Genomic DNA, 17,726 nt, shown 5'->3' on the forward strand with positions numbered 1-17,726 from the left:
CAGTCCAAATTGGCCACTTGAGCAAACAAAATTACTTAAACAGGGATTTTTGGCCCAAAACACCCAACGACCGCTCTGGACTATATATAATAATGCCTTAACAGTCAATGTGTGAGTCATTATATACTGCACGTTTCTGGCTAGAGGTGGTGACATTTTGGGGAAGTTGGCAAAATTCTTGCTCAATGTCGCCTTTCGCAAAAACACGAAATTCCCGAAAATATTTCACAATCCCCCCTTTGGAGACATTCTCACATCTGTAATTGGAACTATGACTGTTAATTTATCCTTTTAGTAGCACTGAAAATGCACTGAGATGCCGGACACTGAATTTGCGTTCACGTCTGGAATGAAATCATGTTTATAAATGGCAGAAATCAAGCAGGAAGCTATATAAATAACCAGGTTATTCTTTTATAACCTGAAATATTTTCACTAATCACAAATTAAAAATACAAACATCAATGCCTATTTAACACACATTATTTCTGTGTTTGAATATGTACTTATACACACTGAACATACACTGATATAAGACCATTAAAGAGCCAATCCAAGTGGGCGATTTTTTTAAAACATAGAATTTAAGCAGTGGCTCTCCGAAGTTGAACCCCATTAATTTCAGCTCCCAGGACCCCGTGCTTCTGGCGATACTTCCATAGAGTATACAAGTAGCCCCTTCGCTCGGCTAGCAGGGTTCACATAATAGCAGAGTTTCAAAGCTCCCGCATGCTGTGGACCAATGGGAAGCTCCAACGTCTTAAGGTTTGGCTTCCTATTGGCCCACGTGACGGGGCACCACCTTTAGAGGTCTAGATCTCGGGAAACAGGAGATCCCCAGAGCTGAAATTAACAGGGTTCCTCTCCAGAGACTCCCTTGCTTCAATCCTATATTAAAAAATAATAACAAAAACAAGCGCATGAATGGCTCCATTAACATGTGGCTATATGTAGGGGTTTTGGATATGCACATACCCACATTGGACATCTCTGGTACATGAGCATGGAAGTTTTCGTGCAAGAACTCAGGAGGGTTGTCATTTATATCTTGGACTTTCACAATAAACTCTGATGGTGGCTCCAAAGGTTTATTGGTTGCTCTGTCAACCGCCTGTGCCATTAACGTGTACTGGGCTCTTTCTTCTCTGTCCAGGGTCTTTGTTGCGTGAATATTGCCTGATTTGTCATCAATTACAAAAATGGTCCCAGCGCCTTCCCCTGAGAGTATGTACTTTATCGTTCCATCTCCAGAATCCACATCTGAATGGAGCTACATCAAGACATGTATATGTGGAAACATTAGCAAGTACATTTTACACATCATAAACAATCGTGTTACTGGTTGTTGTTAAACACATTCAATTAATTAATGTAGCATCCCCTCTTTTATAGTAGCAGTCCGAGCTGCCGACTTTTTATTTATTTATTTTCCCTTTAATACGTGCATCAATGTAATCCACACAATGATAAGTAATTAGCTAAGATTCGGCTCAGGGGGTTCACTAAATGGCTGCAGAGCAGTATTGACTCAGTGTCTGTGACTTTGTAAATGGTTGCTATAGAAGCAAAAAAAGGCTTGTTACATTATAATACATTAAAAATGTCATTCAGAGTTGTTTTAAAAAAATGCTATAAGTATTTTCTCGTAGTACAAAACTGATTTATTAAAAAAAATACATGTAGGATATTGCTTGGTCTGCCGCTTTAAAGATGGAATTCCAAATAACACACTGTGTTGTTTTTAACCTTTGCATCAATTGAAAGCAGCAAGTCCACTCCCAAAAATTATTATTTATTTTTACTTTGTCTGAACTCAGATGTTACCGAGATGTCAACATTTGATTTACTATGGTTTGCTTATTTTTTTAAATCCACACATTCTCTAATAATATGACTGATGTAATCTTTGTTTATTTCAAATATTCATACAGTATATTTTCTACAGCAATGTGGTAATATTCTTTCTTTTCAATTTTTGCATTTTTCTCCCCTTTTTTTTAACAAATATTTGGAAAGGAGTTTATTTTTTTCCATAGCATTTAAAAAAAAATATTATTATAGATTATTTGAAAAAGCAAAACACCCCCACTTTCACAGCGAAATTCGCATTTTGGGGAAAAACTCATCACCATGATGGACTGCACTGTGCAGTAGATGTTAAGTTTGTTTATAGAGTCAGATTCATCACACCAACCCTGTGGTGTAGCAGCTAGTGTGTGTGTGTGTGTGTGTGTGTGTGTGTGTGTGTGTGTGTGTGTGTGTGTGTGTGTGTGTGTGTGTGTGTGTGTGTGTGTGTGTGTGTGTGTGTGTGTGTGTGTGTGTGTGTGTGTGTGTTTTAATCGTGAGCCACGCTCACACTGCGTTATATGCGGATCCGCATTGTAGTGGATCATGGTATGACGGGGTTGAGCTCTATTTATATATAATATATAACCCTGCTCACTTAATCTAACCATGTATTTGTCATCATAACTCTGCGCCCAGGACATACTTGAAAATGAGAGGTAACTCTCAATGAATTACTGGAAAATTACCTGGAAAAGCATTTTATAAATAAATAAATAAAATCCCCTTTTTCATATAAGGCTATAGAAAAATAATTTAAAAAAAAATGTAAAAGAAAGATTACAGCTTTAAGTTATATCTGTGACCTGAACATATTGTGTAAAAATCACTGTGAAAAAAAAGAACGAATGCAGTCATTATTAAAGAGCCCCACTTATAAAATGTAACATTATTTTTCTTTATAAATCCTATGGGATATTTGAGTGAATGATGTGATCTGGATAAAAGTGGTAAAGTAATTTGTACAAGCAATTTTACCCAATTACTTACCATGCGCATATCCTGAGCAAGGTTTTCTAGGGTCAATACAGAAGCCAGCACCCTTTAATGCATATTCTGAAAACATATTTACCAGAAAAATACCAACACTTATCTTATCTCTTATTCCACTGACATCCAGCTGAGAAAAACCATACGAACAATAAGACATTCAGAAATAAACCAGTATGAGAAGGCAAAACATTATAAACTATTTAATCAATTTATTCTCTCCCAGTGGGGGTTGTGCCCAGTTATATATAGGAAAATATGTAATATTATCATAAAAATGATGTTTCCTCGCTGTCAATTTATTGTATGTTTTTTGGAGAGGTTTTCTCTTTTTTTAACACTTACTTGTCCTGGGTGTAGTATCGTATAATCTACTGCAGATTTAATAGTATATTGCCTAAACACAACCATGGGGTTCTTAACTGCAGGCCTCAACACTCCTCAACAGTTCAGTTTTTCATGATATCCCTGCTTCAGCACGGGTGGCTCAATCAGTCCCTTCTGTTCAGGTGGCTCAAATCCACTAATTGAGCACCTGACCTGTTGGGGGTTCTTGAGGACTGGAGTTGAGAGCCCCCTGCACTAACCAATGTATGCATTTGCCTGTAACCTTAAATAAAAAGAATTTGGAGAGAGAAAAAAAAACTATGTTCACAGCACTTAACACTTTCCTAATTAACAGCATATTAGTATATCTACAAAGCACCACACCTAATTAACATCTGGATTGCATGTTACAGTATTTGGGTTGATTACTGGCACATGTTCTTTGTTTCAGCCTTTAGAAATACAATGTTTACAGTTTGTAGCCAACATGTGATCCCATATCCAAATCTGGATTGGCATTAACTACAATAATTGTGCAAAAACCCATGAAAAATGTATGGAAAACTGTTGTAGGTTTTTCCCTCCTGGGTCCATAGGCATCAGGCCAAAACTGGTGCAATATGGGGGGGAAAATGCACCAGCTGTATAAAAGAAAAATAATCACATAGAAATCAATCAGATTTTTTCTTCCATTCATCTGGTGCAATAGTTTGCACTGGTTTTGCAATGATATACATGGACTAATTATGTAGTCCTCGGGGGGATTGTACCCTGTGTGAGGTACCTATAGGCATGTTTGGCGGCTGTTATTTCCCCCAAAAGATCCTAGTACAATGCAATGAGATTCAGTGCAGCAGACACCACTTCCTTCACCCAGTGCCCTCCACATCACTGAAAATTATTATGCTGCAATTTAGAGCAGTAACGAGTTTGAAAAAACACCTAAAAAAACTTCTTCCACCGAGAGACCCCAAAAACTGATCAGCCATCTAATTTTTACTTAAATCATGCTGCTTGGCTCACCCTCAGTGCCTCATCACCTCTTACAAACACCAACAGTGAGAACCATTAAATGACGAGGACTCATTGATAATTCAAATTCAAAATTCAAATACTTTCTGGGCCAGCTACCCGCCTATCTTAAAAAGCTCCATAGCCCTACCACTTGTAGCACTTATCACCAGAGATCTGACTCCAAAGTATTGTTCACAATCCCAAGGTTCAGCAAAGAATCTGGCCGCTCCTCCTTCTCTTACCGTGCACCACAAAACTGGAACAATCTACCAGAGACTTTCAAAGCCGCCACCAGTCTAAATTCTTTCAAAACTAAAGCTCTAACATTTTAATCTTGTCTGTAACTGTTTCATATGCCTATAACATATATTATCTTTAACTGTTCATGCAATGTCTTTAAATATCATTTAGAACCCTGTTCATTTAATGTAACCATGTATTGCTATGTATTGTTATTATAACCTTGCCCAGGAGACGTAACTCTCAATGTATTACTTCCTGGTAAAACATTGTATAAATAAATAAATTATGTATACACACAGGAACCCAATATAACACACACACACACACACAATATGGTAATGACCGGTAAACAATATATTCACTTCAATTCAAGTGATTCAAAGTTGCTGTTTCATTAAATCTGTGTTGCCCCTTTTCTCACCATGCAGAAGAGGGGCGGTAGAATGAGAAAGTAATTCACATGATTATATGATCATCATTAAAAAAATATTCCCCTAAACCAAAGTGACATCTTTGACACTGACAAGCAAAACTATAGTTGGTCCCTTCTGATCTACTTGTTCCTGTACCGTAGAAAATCCAAGTAAAACAGTGTTGGATCTGTTCATATAGCCTCATCCACGTCCAATTTAAGGACATGAACTTAATCTGCAGATGTTAGATGTACCGGTAGTGCAGTATTCAAGTTGTTTCCATCATGTTTCAGTACTTCCCTGCTTGGGTCTAATTTTATTCTACAGGAGGGTGAGTTTTCATTGAACAGACCCCAACATGTAACATCGTATCACTTTGCAGACTTTATGGTCACATCTCCCACTTTTTTGGGAGCACCATCTAAATTTTCTTGATACCTAACATGTAACCCTCATAATCTGCAAGGAGCCAAATAAAAAAAGAAAAAAAAGAGGTATTTTCTTACCCGTCCAACGAGTACAGGGTCTGGTCCGGTGTATTCCTCTATTACAAAAAACTGATTCCATACCCAGCCTCTCTTGGACCGATGTAAAACTTGACCCTCTTTGCCTTTCTCATGGTGCCCGTGGAACGATTGTCTCAGTTTAATGCTTCTTCCTATTGACGTGGCGTGGCTGGAATATGCGATGCCCAGGCATAGAAGGATGCCATGTAAACAAAAATCCTTCATATTTGGTAACGTTGCAAATTCAATAGTATTTGATTATTCCCGTCCAAAGTCAATCAACAAAAGAGAAAACTCCGGGCTACAGGTAAATCCCACTTGTAATGGTCCTCCCATAGAGAATAACCACTGAGTCCATCACCTTGATTTCTAAATATCCCCCAGTGAAATCCTGAAAAGAGCAGAGAAACAAAAACAAATGCGTTTAAAAAAATTTAAGGGAGCAAAGGCAATGGTTTGCTCATTGTCATTTAATGCCATTCAAAAAGAAAGTGAAACAGTTATTTGGAATGTGGAAAGAATAATGATCTCTGTTTAAGTGGATAAGAAGCAAAAGGCAGTGTGATCATTTGCCTGTCATTATTACCCAGAATCCCTAGCTGCAGTGGAAGGATGGCATGCTGTGGGATAATGGAGTAAGGCAGGTTTGGGGACCTGCCTAAGACAAGTGACTGGGCTCATAACATCTCCTAATATAAAACAATGTTATACTCCTAATGCCATCCAACTGAGTCTTAATTGAAGCACTTAAGAAGTAGCTGATTCATTATTTTGGGGGGCTAACTGAGTGTAGTTAATACCAGTTCAGAGTAATACAGTATCTGATCTCATGAGAAGAGTGAAGTGTTGGAAGCATAAAACGATCCATTCCTTTTCAGATAGATGTGTTAATGTAACATGGATCAGGACTATGTATGAGGCAGATGTGGTCACAGCATCGAGGTGTTTAGTGCTGACTTTCCTTAAAACAGGGGGTTCTCAACTCCAGTCCTCAAGCCTGCCTCCCCACCCTCCAACAGGTCAGGTTTTAAGGATATCCCTGCTTCAGCACGGGTGGCTCAATCAGAGGCTCAGTCACAGACTGACCCACTGATTGAGCCACGTGTACTAAAGCAGGGACTGATTGAACCACCTGTGCTGAAGCAGGGATATCCTGAAAACCGGACCTGTTGAGGGATCTTCTTGTGGACTGAAGTTGAGAACCCGTTCCTTAATAAACATTGGAAAACACTCTAGGAATTGCTGATATGGATCCATGGAAGGATTTGGGGGAATGTTACTTGATACATATTTTATAATGCGAAATGCATATTATTGCATACTGTATATTGTCATTTTTCTGTATTGTTTCTGCATCAAATATATTAGCAATTCTGCGCAGACTTAGAGGAGCAATTCACTCTCATTTTTTAACACCACTCTCCCATACAGGATTGAAACTGGGGGGTTTCTCCAGAGCAGAACCCCCTGGTTTCTGAAATTCTTACCAGTGAAGTTACTGGTATTACTTCCTGGTTTTTAAAGGGGATTTAAATGTTTAGCCAATAGGAAGCTGCAAGCGAGAAATGGTGACTTCCTATTGGCCTATTATGTGGCAGGAATTATCACAGGAACCTGGGATCTCAAGAGCTGAAAATAGCGCAATTAAGCTTCAAGGGACCACGAGTGCCCATCCTTGATAACTTATCTAGGAACATAATACACATATTAAGCTCAACAAACAAGTTTGATACATTTACACTAATGGTTAGAATGGTAAATCATAGACACCCTGCATTTCATTAAAAGGGTCAGCTTGATGCATAGATCCAGGTCCCTTTTATCCTGCATCAAGCTTTTATGCGATGAACAAGACAAGTATGGTAAAGACTTTATTATGAATAAATTACACAACAATGTATTTCATGAATAGGCTTCTGATCTGAAACAAGGAGGCATACACAATTCCACTTCTAGTAGGTAACTGAGAATGTATAGATCAGGGGTGGCCGTCCTCAAGGGCCACCAACAGGTCAGGATTTTAGGATATTCCAGCTTCAGCACAGGTGGCTCAACGACTGATCCTTTGAATGAGCCACCTGTGCTGAATCAGGGACTGATTGAGCCACCTGTGCTGAAGCAGGGATATCCTTCAAACCTGACCTGTTGGTGGCCCTTTAGGACAGGACTCCTGCACTAGACTTTCGTGACCCCTCCCCCCTCCCCCTCTTTGCAATCACTGCACTGAATATTTACATTAAATTATTGCATATTTTTACTTGTTGGTTCAATGACCACAAAATAAAATAAAAAAGATACAAAGTAGATATCATTGCTGAATTAAATGCATCATTTAATATATGTATCGATGACACAAAGTTAGCTAATAAGTTGCAGCATTGAAACATTGAATAAATTAAACAGAAAATCAAATGTGTGAGAAGCAGAAAATGGAATTGAAAAGTACGTGAGACTCACAGCATTTCCCAATTTTGACAATGAAAACACTTGTTTTCCTTAACTTAACAATACATATATTTGTTTTATAAGAAGAAAACACAAATGCAACTTTAAAGGCAAAGTGATGGTACTTTTTAACCAGAAATGAGACCTGCAGAGTTCTTGTCAGACATCAGTTATTCACCGTTATGTTGAAATTTGAAAATACATTAACTAATGGGAATGGAAGGGTTTTATAAGATGGGGTGAATGTAAATAAAATCAATATATTTTCTAAAGAGCAGAAAAGACAGTATAACCAGCCACACTGATGTGACCCAAAAGATCAAAATCGCTGTCTGTGAGTAGGGTGACTGGCTCTGCACTTCCTTAAACCAAGGCTGTGCTGAAAAGCTATGTAATAAGGCAGGCATAAGATTATTTGTTAAAATGGGTAAGAAGTAAAGAGTGACACTGTGTGCTCATTTGCAAGTAATTTCCCAGAATCCCTGGCTGCGGTGGAAGCATTGTATGCTATGAGATCATGGGGAAAGGCAGGGCTGCAGACGTGTCTAAGACATACAAATGCATGACACATGGTATTTTTATGTCGTTTATAAGAAGAAATTACACGTGGATGGGGATGGGCTATAACACAATGGGGGAGGGGGGGGAAGCTGTGCTCTAAGCATCACAAATGGATTTTTGCCACAAAATTGGGACACTGTATGTCAAACTCAATTTCAATTGTGTTTCTGTTCACTCACATTTTTCCATCTGGGCCAGCTGTGTCAACAATATATATTTTTTCATTTGTTTTTGGCCATAGAAGTTGACTGCACTTGGTATACTGATGTAAATGTTATATACTAAAAAAAAGAGTATTTTTCCAAACCACAAAATCAATTCAAAGTGCATCAAAATCATTCACTTGGTTTACAACTTAGTGCAGAATGAAGCTGCTATGCATCAACCTAAAAATGTATTTGAATGAAGACTGATGTTATAAATGTATTATTTTCAAACTATGGCTATTAAACATAATATAACACTAATAAATTATATTTACTAATACTACAGTGGTTATAAATGAAAAAAATACATAATGTATACAGTAATTCTGTTTTAATTTAAATTGTGTCAATCAGGTATTCAACATGAGGGATGCGTCAAAAATAATTTCTAACAAAAAATGATGCGTTATATGGATGACATTTTTTGAAGCTTTGTATTTCTTTCTAGCACTGAGTGTTTAAGTAGGAAAAGTAGAATAATAATAGACAGATTGTCCATAATAGTATGAAATCTTTATGTATTAATTATTAAAGCACAATAATCCATTTTGATTTCTATGTAACATATGTAATATTTCATCATATATTGTGTTTAAGGGATTAATTAAATGTTGCTACTTTCTTTATCTTGGAAGTATTCGGTTTAATGTAACAAGGTATTTTCCTCTGATGCACTGCATCAAAACCCACATTGCTATACTAATCCTTTTACATTGATACATTGATACATTCTCCCCCTATTAAGCACACGCTGCCTGTGAGGCATAGGGAAATCGGAGATATTTTGCATTCTACTTAAATAACACGGTTCAGTTTCAGTTTCAGAGAACTACTCAATTTCAATTCAATAAATCCTTACCAATTTCTTATCATTGTTACCGATTCATTCCCTACGTACCCACTCAAAAATTGGATGGCTAAAACCTGTATTTGTCTTATGGGCGAGTAGCAATCCCAGTCCAGTCTTTCACCCTGCCTCTCTGCAGCAGGTTGCTTCATTAATCACAGCTAAGCTTTGCCTTTAAATATTAAGCATTTCCTGGTCTCCTTCTCTAGCTGCAAAATCAGAATCATCCATCCACCCCTCTGTCATATTTCATATCGTCTTCTCCTTAGTTTCAGCCTCGCACCTTCAGGTAATTCTAGACAAATTGACCACAAGACACTATCTGAGCAGCAGCACAGGCCCCCATCCTGCTTCCTAATCCCCTAACCACCTTTACTTTGTTGGACTAGTTACTTTGTTTTAACATCAGTTGTAATAGCAAGATGGCATTATCTAATGGCAACCATAAATATAGTGTTATATTGATATTTCTTCATCATGCAGGGTTGCCAGGTGTCCGGTATCGAACCGAACAGCCCGGTATTTGGTTACTCTGTCCGGAAAAAATGAGAGATAATACCGGACATGTATGTGTGCGGGGGGGAGGGAGGGTGGCATGTGTGTGTGCGGGGGGAGTGGGGTGGTACATGTATGTGTGTGCGGGTATTACCAGAGAGAGGTGTGGCTGTGGCCTGTAGTGTGTGTGTGTGTGTGTGTGTATGTGTGTGTGTGTGTGTGTGTTTTCTCTGGCTGTCCTGTGGGGGTGATAATGGCAGGGAGGCGGGGTGAGAGGATGAAGAGAGGGAGTTGAGAGAGGATGGGTGCGTGTAGTGTATGTTTTGTGTGTGGGCTGCCTCGTTCCTGGGCCAGTTGGTTGGGCTCATCTTCTGGGCTAAAGCTTGTCAGACAGCCCCTGTGTGTGACCCAGATGAGACATATAAAGTTAGATGTTTATTACTCGTGTGTCACCTCGGAGGAAAAGGTGACAAATTAAAGACAGTTTATTACAAATGTGTTGCATTTCAATCCTAACAGGTGTTCTGCCCACTATCAAACCCCAGATTAGCCTGAACTGTTTGTAGGGAGTCAGGAGGCAAATGTATAGCAGCCGTCTCTTATGTGCAGACTGACTGTAATAGAAGTGGGTTTGTTATTATCGTAATAGAGAAAGACAGGCTCAAAACATGTTTACAGAAGGAGCGGCTCAGTGAGTAAAGACACTGACTGGCACTGCGTTTGCAGCAGGGGAACCTGGTTCAATTCTTGGTGTTTGCTCCTTGTGACCGTGGGCAAGTCACTTTATCTCCCTTTGCCTCAGGCACCAAAAACATAGATTGTAAGGTCCACGGGGCAGGGACCTGTGCCTGCAAAATGTCTCTGTAAAGCGCTATACAAGAACATGCTGTTGTTATTATTATTATTATTATTATTATTATTATTATTATATGAGAACAGGTTATATAAAATCACTGAGAAATGAATGGATAAAAACCATTATACTTTGCTGAAAAAGTGGTTCTGTTATTTATTTTATATTCTCTCTTTATAGTCTATATCAGCGGTGCGCAAACTGGGGGGCGCGTGAGATTAACTGTGGGGGGCGCAGGGTTTACAGAGGCCCCGCACACTTCCTGAAGGCACTTAAATGAAGTGCCGGGGAAGCGGAAAAGGCCTCTATAAACTTTACTTACCGTGGTTCAGCGGGCATTTGGAGACGCGTCGCCATGGCAACATGACGCCCAGACGCCGGGAACCACGGTAAGGAGGAGGGGGGGAGGGGGGTGCGCGGAGAGCAGGACAGCCGGCAGGTGGGCGCAGGGGAAAAAGATTGCGCTCCCCTAGTCTATATAATTAATTTGAAGTATATCAAATTCCAGCTATTTTCTCTTATGGTGTATCATGGTGTTGCAGTAAATAGATCATTTTAAAGGTGACATTAGGGTAACAGAAAGCTGAAATATTTGATTAGTTTCCGGTTTAGCATATTTTCTGAATAATAATGGTATTAATAATACTAATATTAATATTCTATCTTTACGTAGCAAGAGCAGAGTATACACAAGTGAAGAATAACACATCCCTGTTCCCAAGAGCTTACAATCCAAGTCTATTAGCAGTGACAAAGTACAAGACACTGGCTCTCTAAGCAGGATCTCTCACTAATGCTTTAACCTCAAGGCTAGATTTCGCTATTTGAATTAAATGTTTTTTCCCAGGGTACTTCATAACAATTTAGCATCTCCGGATAATACGAAAATAATACGCTAAACTTGAAGTGATTTTGTGAATGAAGAAACTATTGAAATCTGCCAGCTTCACTGATGCCCACAAGTATTAACGAATGGGAATAAGCACCAGAAATTAAATTGTAGACCCATTGGGCAAAAGATTAACTGTGCCTGTAATATCTCCTACTTTTAGCACTGACATGTAATAAATATCATCTCCTTTCCATTGCCAGAAGAGTCTGCAAGGGAATATTGTACTCATTCCCTTTGTTAGTGTTTCACAAACCATGGAGGGTTTATTGTACGCTTGTCCTTGGGGTCCAAGTCGAGTACTAAGATATGTTTCACAAATGCGGGTTGCATCAGCATTTCAGCCCTGATAAGTAGTATAAACCTTTATAAGATATGCAAAGTATGTATGAAAACTTCCTACAGTACATACAAGGCGGATGTCGTGGGCAGAAGGCAGGCGGTTTGTATTTGTGGATGAGGGCTGAGATTTAAGAGGGAGCAGCGTCGTCGAGACCTTTGTATGTCATTACTATGATTTTAAATGTACTGTAATTCTAGGAGCTGTGGGAAGCCAGTGCTGGGATATGCGTAGAGGAGCAGTAGAAGAGGAGCAGTGAGGGAGGTAGATGAGTCTAGCAGCAGCATTTTGGATTGATTGTAGTTGGGAGAAGCGGACAATGAGAATGCCAACTAAGTAGGGTGACCAGTTTTACAAAAGTAAAAACCGGGACACATTAAAAAAATGATTTCGAAAACAAATGACATCACCAACTGCGACCCTCCCATTTATGTCTCTCTGTACACACACACACACACACACACACACACACACACACACACACACACACACACACACACACACACACACACACGCACACACAACTTGCTCTGCTGGTGCTCTTCTACAGCTAGCCGCGCCCCCACACTCCTCTGCAGACACAGAAAGACCCGGCTCCTGCTCTCTTCCCTGCTGGTCACGCCCCCACACTCCTCTGAAGCTAACCCCGCCCCCACCCTCCGTAGCCACAGACCCGGCGTCCGTCCGCTCTCCTCCTGTTCTCATCCCCACCGGCATCCTCCGCTCTTCAGCTTTGAAAACCAGGACAGATGGCAAAAACTAGGACATTTTAAAGAATGTCAGATGACCGGGACAGACCTACAAAAAACGGGACTGTCCCAGCTAAACCGGGACATCTGGTCACCCTACAACTAATAGAAGGTTGCAGTAATCAAGGTGGGACATGATGAGTGAGTGAGTGGATTAGGATTTTCATGAGTGAGAAAAGGGCATATCTTGGCGATATTTGGGAGGTGGAGATGGCAGGACTTTGTGAGGGACTGAATGTGAGGAATGAAGGAAAGATCAGCGTCAAAGATGACCCCGGGCTTGAGGTGTTGATGAGATTGTGGTGTTATTGATAGTAAGGGAGAGTATTGGTGTAGCAGTGGCAGTTGAAGGGGGGAAGAATATGAATTGACTGTATGAAAGTATGTTGTATACTGTAGGCCGCACTACCTAATGTAGTAAATATATTAGGAATATAAGTACGTGGTGAGTGCTGGGGAACAATGAAGAGATCCCTAATCTCTCCTAAGGACATATAGAACACAAAAAGTGTTCCCCGCACTCCTAATGAATATGAAAGTATCAATGATTCTTGAAATGCTGAAATGCATTAATGAGCAAAAGTGAAGAACATGAATTGACACTGTGCAAAAAAACGCAAAATACATCAAATGAACAGGAGGGGGAGGGATGGTGGAGGAAATGGGGGATATGTGATATCACTAAAAAGTGAGGGATATGATAAAGAAATCCCTAACAGGGAAGGAAGTGGGTGCGGTGAGACGAAGGGGGCCCCTGTTAGGGATTTCTTTATCATATCCCTCACTTTTTAGTGGTACGCAGAAACATTTCCTGTTCGTACATATCATTAAAGGGGCCTCCCTAGCTGTATGCATAACATAGGTGAAAAGCAGGGGGTCTCCAGGATGAATCACGTTCATTTCATACTTGGGGAACTCTGGGTTCTAGAGATATTTAGCAAGAAAGGTGCTACCAGCACTTCCTGATTGTTTAAATCGCCTACGTCACGCCAACCAATAGAAAGCCGCGACGGATGACATTGCGGCTTCCTATTGTCCCATGTGACGTGGGAGGTATTTAAACCTTCATTTTGTTTCCCCTGGTAGGAACCAGTGACACCTCTGGAACCAGAGGTCAATTTAATGGGGTTTAGCTCCAGAAACCCCCTGCTTCCCGCATAATAAAATGATGGGAATTGTTTAGGTTTATAGCAGGACACCCCCTCCCCATCTTCTCTTGGGTTTATTGTGGATTACTGTACCACCCTCAGTCTGCCTCTAGTTTCTCTGTGTCCCTCCAAACGTTTCCACTTATTGTTTAACAAAAACATGCATGTAGCATTTTGTTACATCTATCATACATCTATATATATATATATATACACACACACACACACACACACACACACACACACACACACATACACACAGTGGTGTGAAAAATAAAGTACACCCTCTTTGAATTCTGTGGTTTTACATATCAGGACATAATAACAATCATCTGTTCCTTAGCAGGTCTTAAAATTAGGTAAATACAACCTCAGATGAACAACAACACATGACATATTACACTGTGTCATGATTTATTTAACAAAAATAAAGCCAAAATGGAGAAGCCGTGTGAGAGGGTCTCTGGAGCTGAACCCTATTAATTTCACCTCTGGGGACCCCCTGCTCCTGCGGATATTTACCTCTATAAAGGGTGCCGGTAGCCGCCCTGCTCGGATAGCAGGGATCACGTACTGGCGGAGTTTCAAAACTCACGCATGCTGCGGGCCTATAGGAAGCTGTGATGTCACCAGGCGCAGCTTTCTATTGGCTCACGTGACGCGGGAGCTTTAAATTTGCATTAGATACCGGCACCCCTTTCGGAAGGTAAGTATCTCTGGAAGCAGGGGGTCCCCAGAGATGAAATTAATGGAGTTCAGCTGTGGAGATCACCTGCTTTAATCTAAAAAAAATAACAAGTAATCGCCTGCTTGGATTGATCCTGTAACACCTGTGCGCCAAAACAAATGAAAAAATCAGTGGCGCAGACGGAGACATTTTACTTTAGCATATAGGCGCACACAGGGTGCAATTGAAATGGAGCTTGACATCAGTGACTCCGTTTGTGAAGCCTACGGGTACATTTTATTAAAAGGCATCTGCACATATCGTTAAATAGCCTGATCGAACTGTCTCACCTTAGAGTAAGCCATATCTACACACCAGCCTAATACTAAGTGACAACCTTAGCCTTTTTAAGCATTGCTAGTTAGATTTAAAAGCACATCGTAATGCTGGGTATTATTTCAGAATAACTGATGTTAAATAGACGGTCTTATGCACCACGGAGCAGCTGAATCATGCATTGTATTTGCACGATAAAAAGATTATTGGGTTTGAAAAGCAAAGGACCTAGATCTCACAGCTTCCTAAGCTGCTGACTGAAAGAGCCATTGTCACATCACCACAAACCCTGCACTCCCTAAGCACTTGACAACTGAAGTCGGGGACAATAGAATTTTTGTGTTGAACAAAACACTCCTTGTCCGTCAGAGAGCTTATCTGCTTCATTTACAAATGTCTTTTATTGTCCAAAAATAATTCCCCATTAAAGTAAGGACTAAATAAATATCTAGCAATACTTGGGTATACTGTATATGTGTAATGTCAAGCTATGAGAAAGTCAGATACACATATCTAACCTCTGTATAGTGTCTTTACCCATGCAATGTGTTTTTTTTTTTTATCCTGCACTAACATTTGCACTTGGAAATTATTTCGTTTTTTTTCTATCTTGGAGAAATGAATAGTTAAGGATTGTTTACTGGCCACTTAAAGAATGCCCCTCCCCCCCCCCCCAATATAAAAGTGGGTATGGAAACATTGACATTTTTGCAGAAGTCTTTAGTTACTGTAGGTATATGTTGTCACGCGAGACCAGGTTTATCAACACATTTATACTGGGATCATATGATTGAGCAAACAAGGAGGTAAAATAAAATGTAATTTATTTCAGGGAAAGACAAACACACAATGTACAGTAGCACAACTTACACTAAAAATACACTTACTTTGGAAATCTGGGGTAACACAAACTACCTTTCCTAGTTGTAGGGGCTTATGACCAAGCTTACCCTAGTAACCGTTGCAAAACAAACAACAAAATAATCCAGGCAGCATGACTTACTAAGAGATTGGAGTTCTTGGAACACACATTGAATCACACCTCTGGGATGGTGACTAGTTGTCTTATACACTTTGGGACAGGCAGTCCCACACCTTGTCCACCAACCCCCGGTGTGGGAATTTCATCGCTGACCAATTACACACTTTGCCAGGTTTGTGAAAGCTGGCACCTATGGCTTCAGAAAAGTAAGAGGGCATGTGCGCAGATCTCCATCTTGCTCACTTACTATTCTAAGCCCCCCGCAGGCTCAATGCCCGAAAGTCTGGGGAAGGTGACAACTGACCAGGATAGCCTGCCTTCATCCCAGGATGCTAGCACTTAACTTAGCTATCCTGCCCATCTGGCTGCTCACACCTATGGCACAAGTGTTACTTTGATCTATGGGACTTCCAGTAGACAACCTGGCACCAAAACCTGGGGTTGCCAGGAGTTCTCCATTGATCCCGAGATGAAAAGACGCTGCCTTATGTTACATGTATAGAGTAAAACATATTTTCTTAAAACACTGCTGGTTAATAAAATATACTTCTATACACGCTTCTGTTAAAATATGTTACAGCATTTTGGTGTATTGAGATAGAGTGTAAACTAACCTGCTTCCTTTACACTAGCCAGTATCCCTTACACACTGCAAGGCAACACATGCGCAATACACGGGTCCAAGAGCTAACACTCTAAGACCTCAAAACACAGTTCAGGGGCAACCAAGTGAGCTTAACCTTTAATAGTGAGCCTGGTTACCCCCTCACCGTCACACATGTCTCTAGCAAGCCCCTGATAAAAGCATTATAAACGGCCTATAAGATCTATCATTCGTAATCTGCTGCTCAGGCAGGGCATGTTGGCCAAAATCTGACAGATATCTTAAATAGTGAAACTGTGAGTTAGTACAGTTTGCTCAGTGACGCGGATTTGAGAGCCAAGGTTTCATTACTTGTCCTTTCCTAAGTTTTCATCTTGTAAAACACAATGCTCCCTTTACAGAAACAATAATAATCATTTGTATCTGTGTGGGGCTTTTCAATTCCATTCACAGGGAACATTACCCCGATGCACCCACCCCAAGCTGCACACAGACCTGTTATTTGTATCAGTTCTTATTTTTACATTGTAACAAACATTTAGCAAACAAGTATTTCCATTTAGCAGCACAGACAAATAACGGGTTTGAAATCAACACCTTGAAGTGTGATTCTTTCTGTAGGAGAGGTAAAGATTAAAGCAGCAGTCCAAGCTGCTGGTTTTCTTTTTCTTTCTTCCCTTTAATATGTGCAGCAATACAATCCACACAATGATAAGTCATTAGCTAAGTTGCCGATAGATCCGTTCTCCTGTGTTCGATTGGCGAAGATTTGGCATGGGGGTTCACTAAATGGCTGTCAGTGCACCAGAAGAGGACCAAAGATGCAAAGTTCTGTGGGGAGGATCATGTGACCAGGTTAGTCACTAGATACTAATCCTCCGAAAAGGTAGGTAAAGCGGAGCACAGCCTTGCTTGTAAGGGATATTGCAGGATAACAGACGAAGCGCCAATCGTGGCGTGAAACGCGTAAGAGTTTTCCCTGTCTGCACCATGTTGTCCTAATAAAGAAGCTTTTTATTCTACTGGCTGTTATCCTACAATATCCCTTACAAGCACGGCTGTGCTCCGCTTTACCTACCTTTTCGGAGGATTATTCTCTACTGACTCCAGGGGATGCACGCCTACAGAAGTACATCAGGACTATGCATGTGAGTTACCCTATATTGGCCATTGGGATGTATACACATGGTGGATGTTAGCGCTTGAGACACAGTCCCATTTGGAAGTGATTCAGTGGAGCCAGTAAATCTTCATCTGTAGCACCTC

At 40.3% G+C, this 17,726-nt stretch overlaps 1 protein-coding gene across 3 annotated transcripts in view; it reads right to left on the reverse strand.

Moving 5' to 3' along the window:
• CDH11 (cadherin 11) overlaps positions 1–17,726 on the reverse strand; it is a 72,219-nt gene that overhangs the window by 15,543 nt on the left and 38,950 nt on the right. For all 3 annotated transcript variants that reach the window (XM_075576759.1, XM_075576758.1, XM_075576757.1), the window contains exons 2-3: positions 5,339–5,729; positions 976–1,270 (exon numbers count right to left, since the gene is read on the reverse strand). In XM_075576759.1, coding sequence (XP_075432874.1) covers positions 976–1,270; positions 5,339–5,563 — 520 coding nt within the window. In that variant the 5' untranslated portion in view covers positions 5,564–5,729. The remainder of the gene's footprint in view (positions 1–975; positions 1,271–5,338; positions 5,730–17,726) is intronic.

This window comes from Ascaphus truei, chromosome 19 (assembly GCF_040206685.1).
Source record: "Ascaphus truei isolate aAscTru1 chromosome 19, aAscTru1.hap1, whole genome shotgun sequence".
Taxonomy (NCBI): domain Eukaryota; kingdom Metazoa; phylum Chordata; class Amphibia; order Anura; family Ascaphidae; genus Ascaphus; species Ascaphus truei.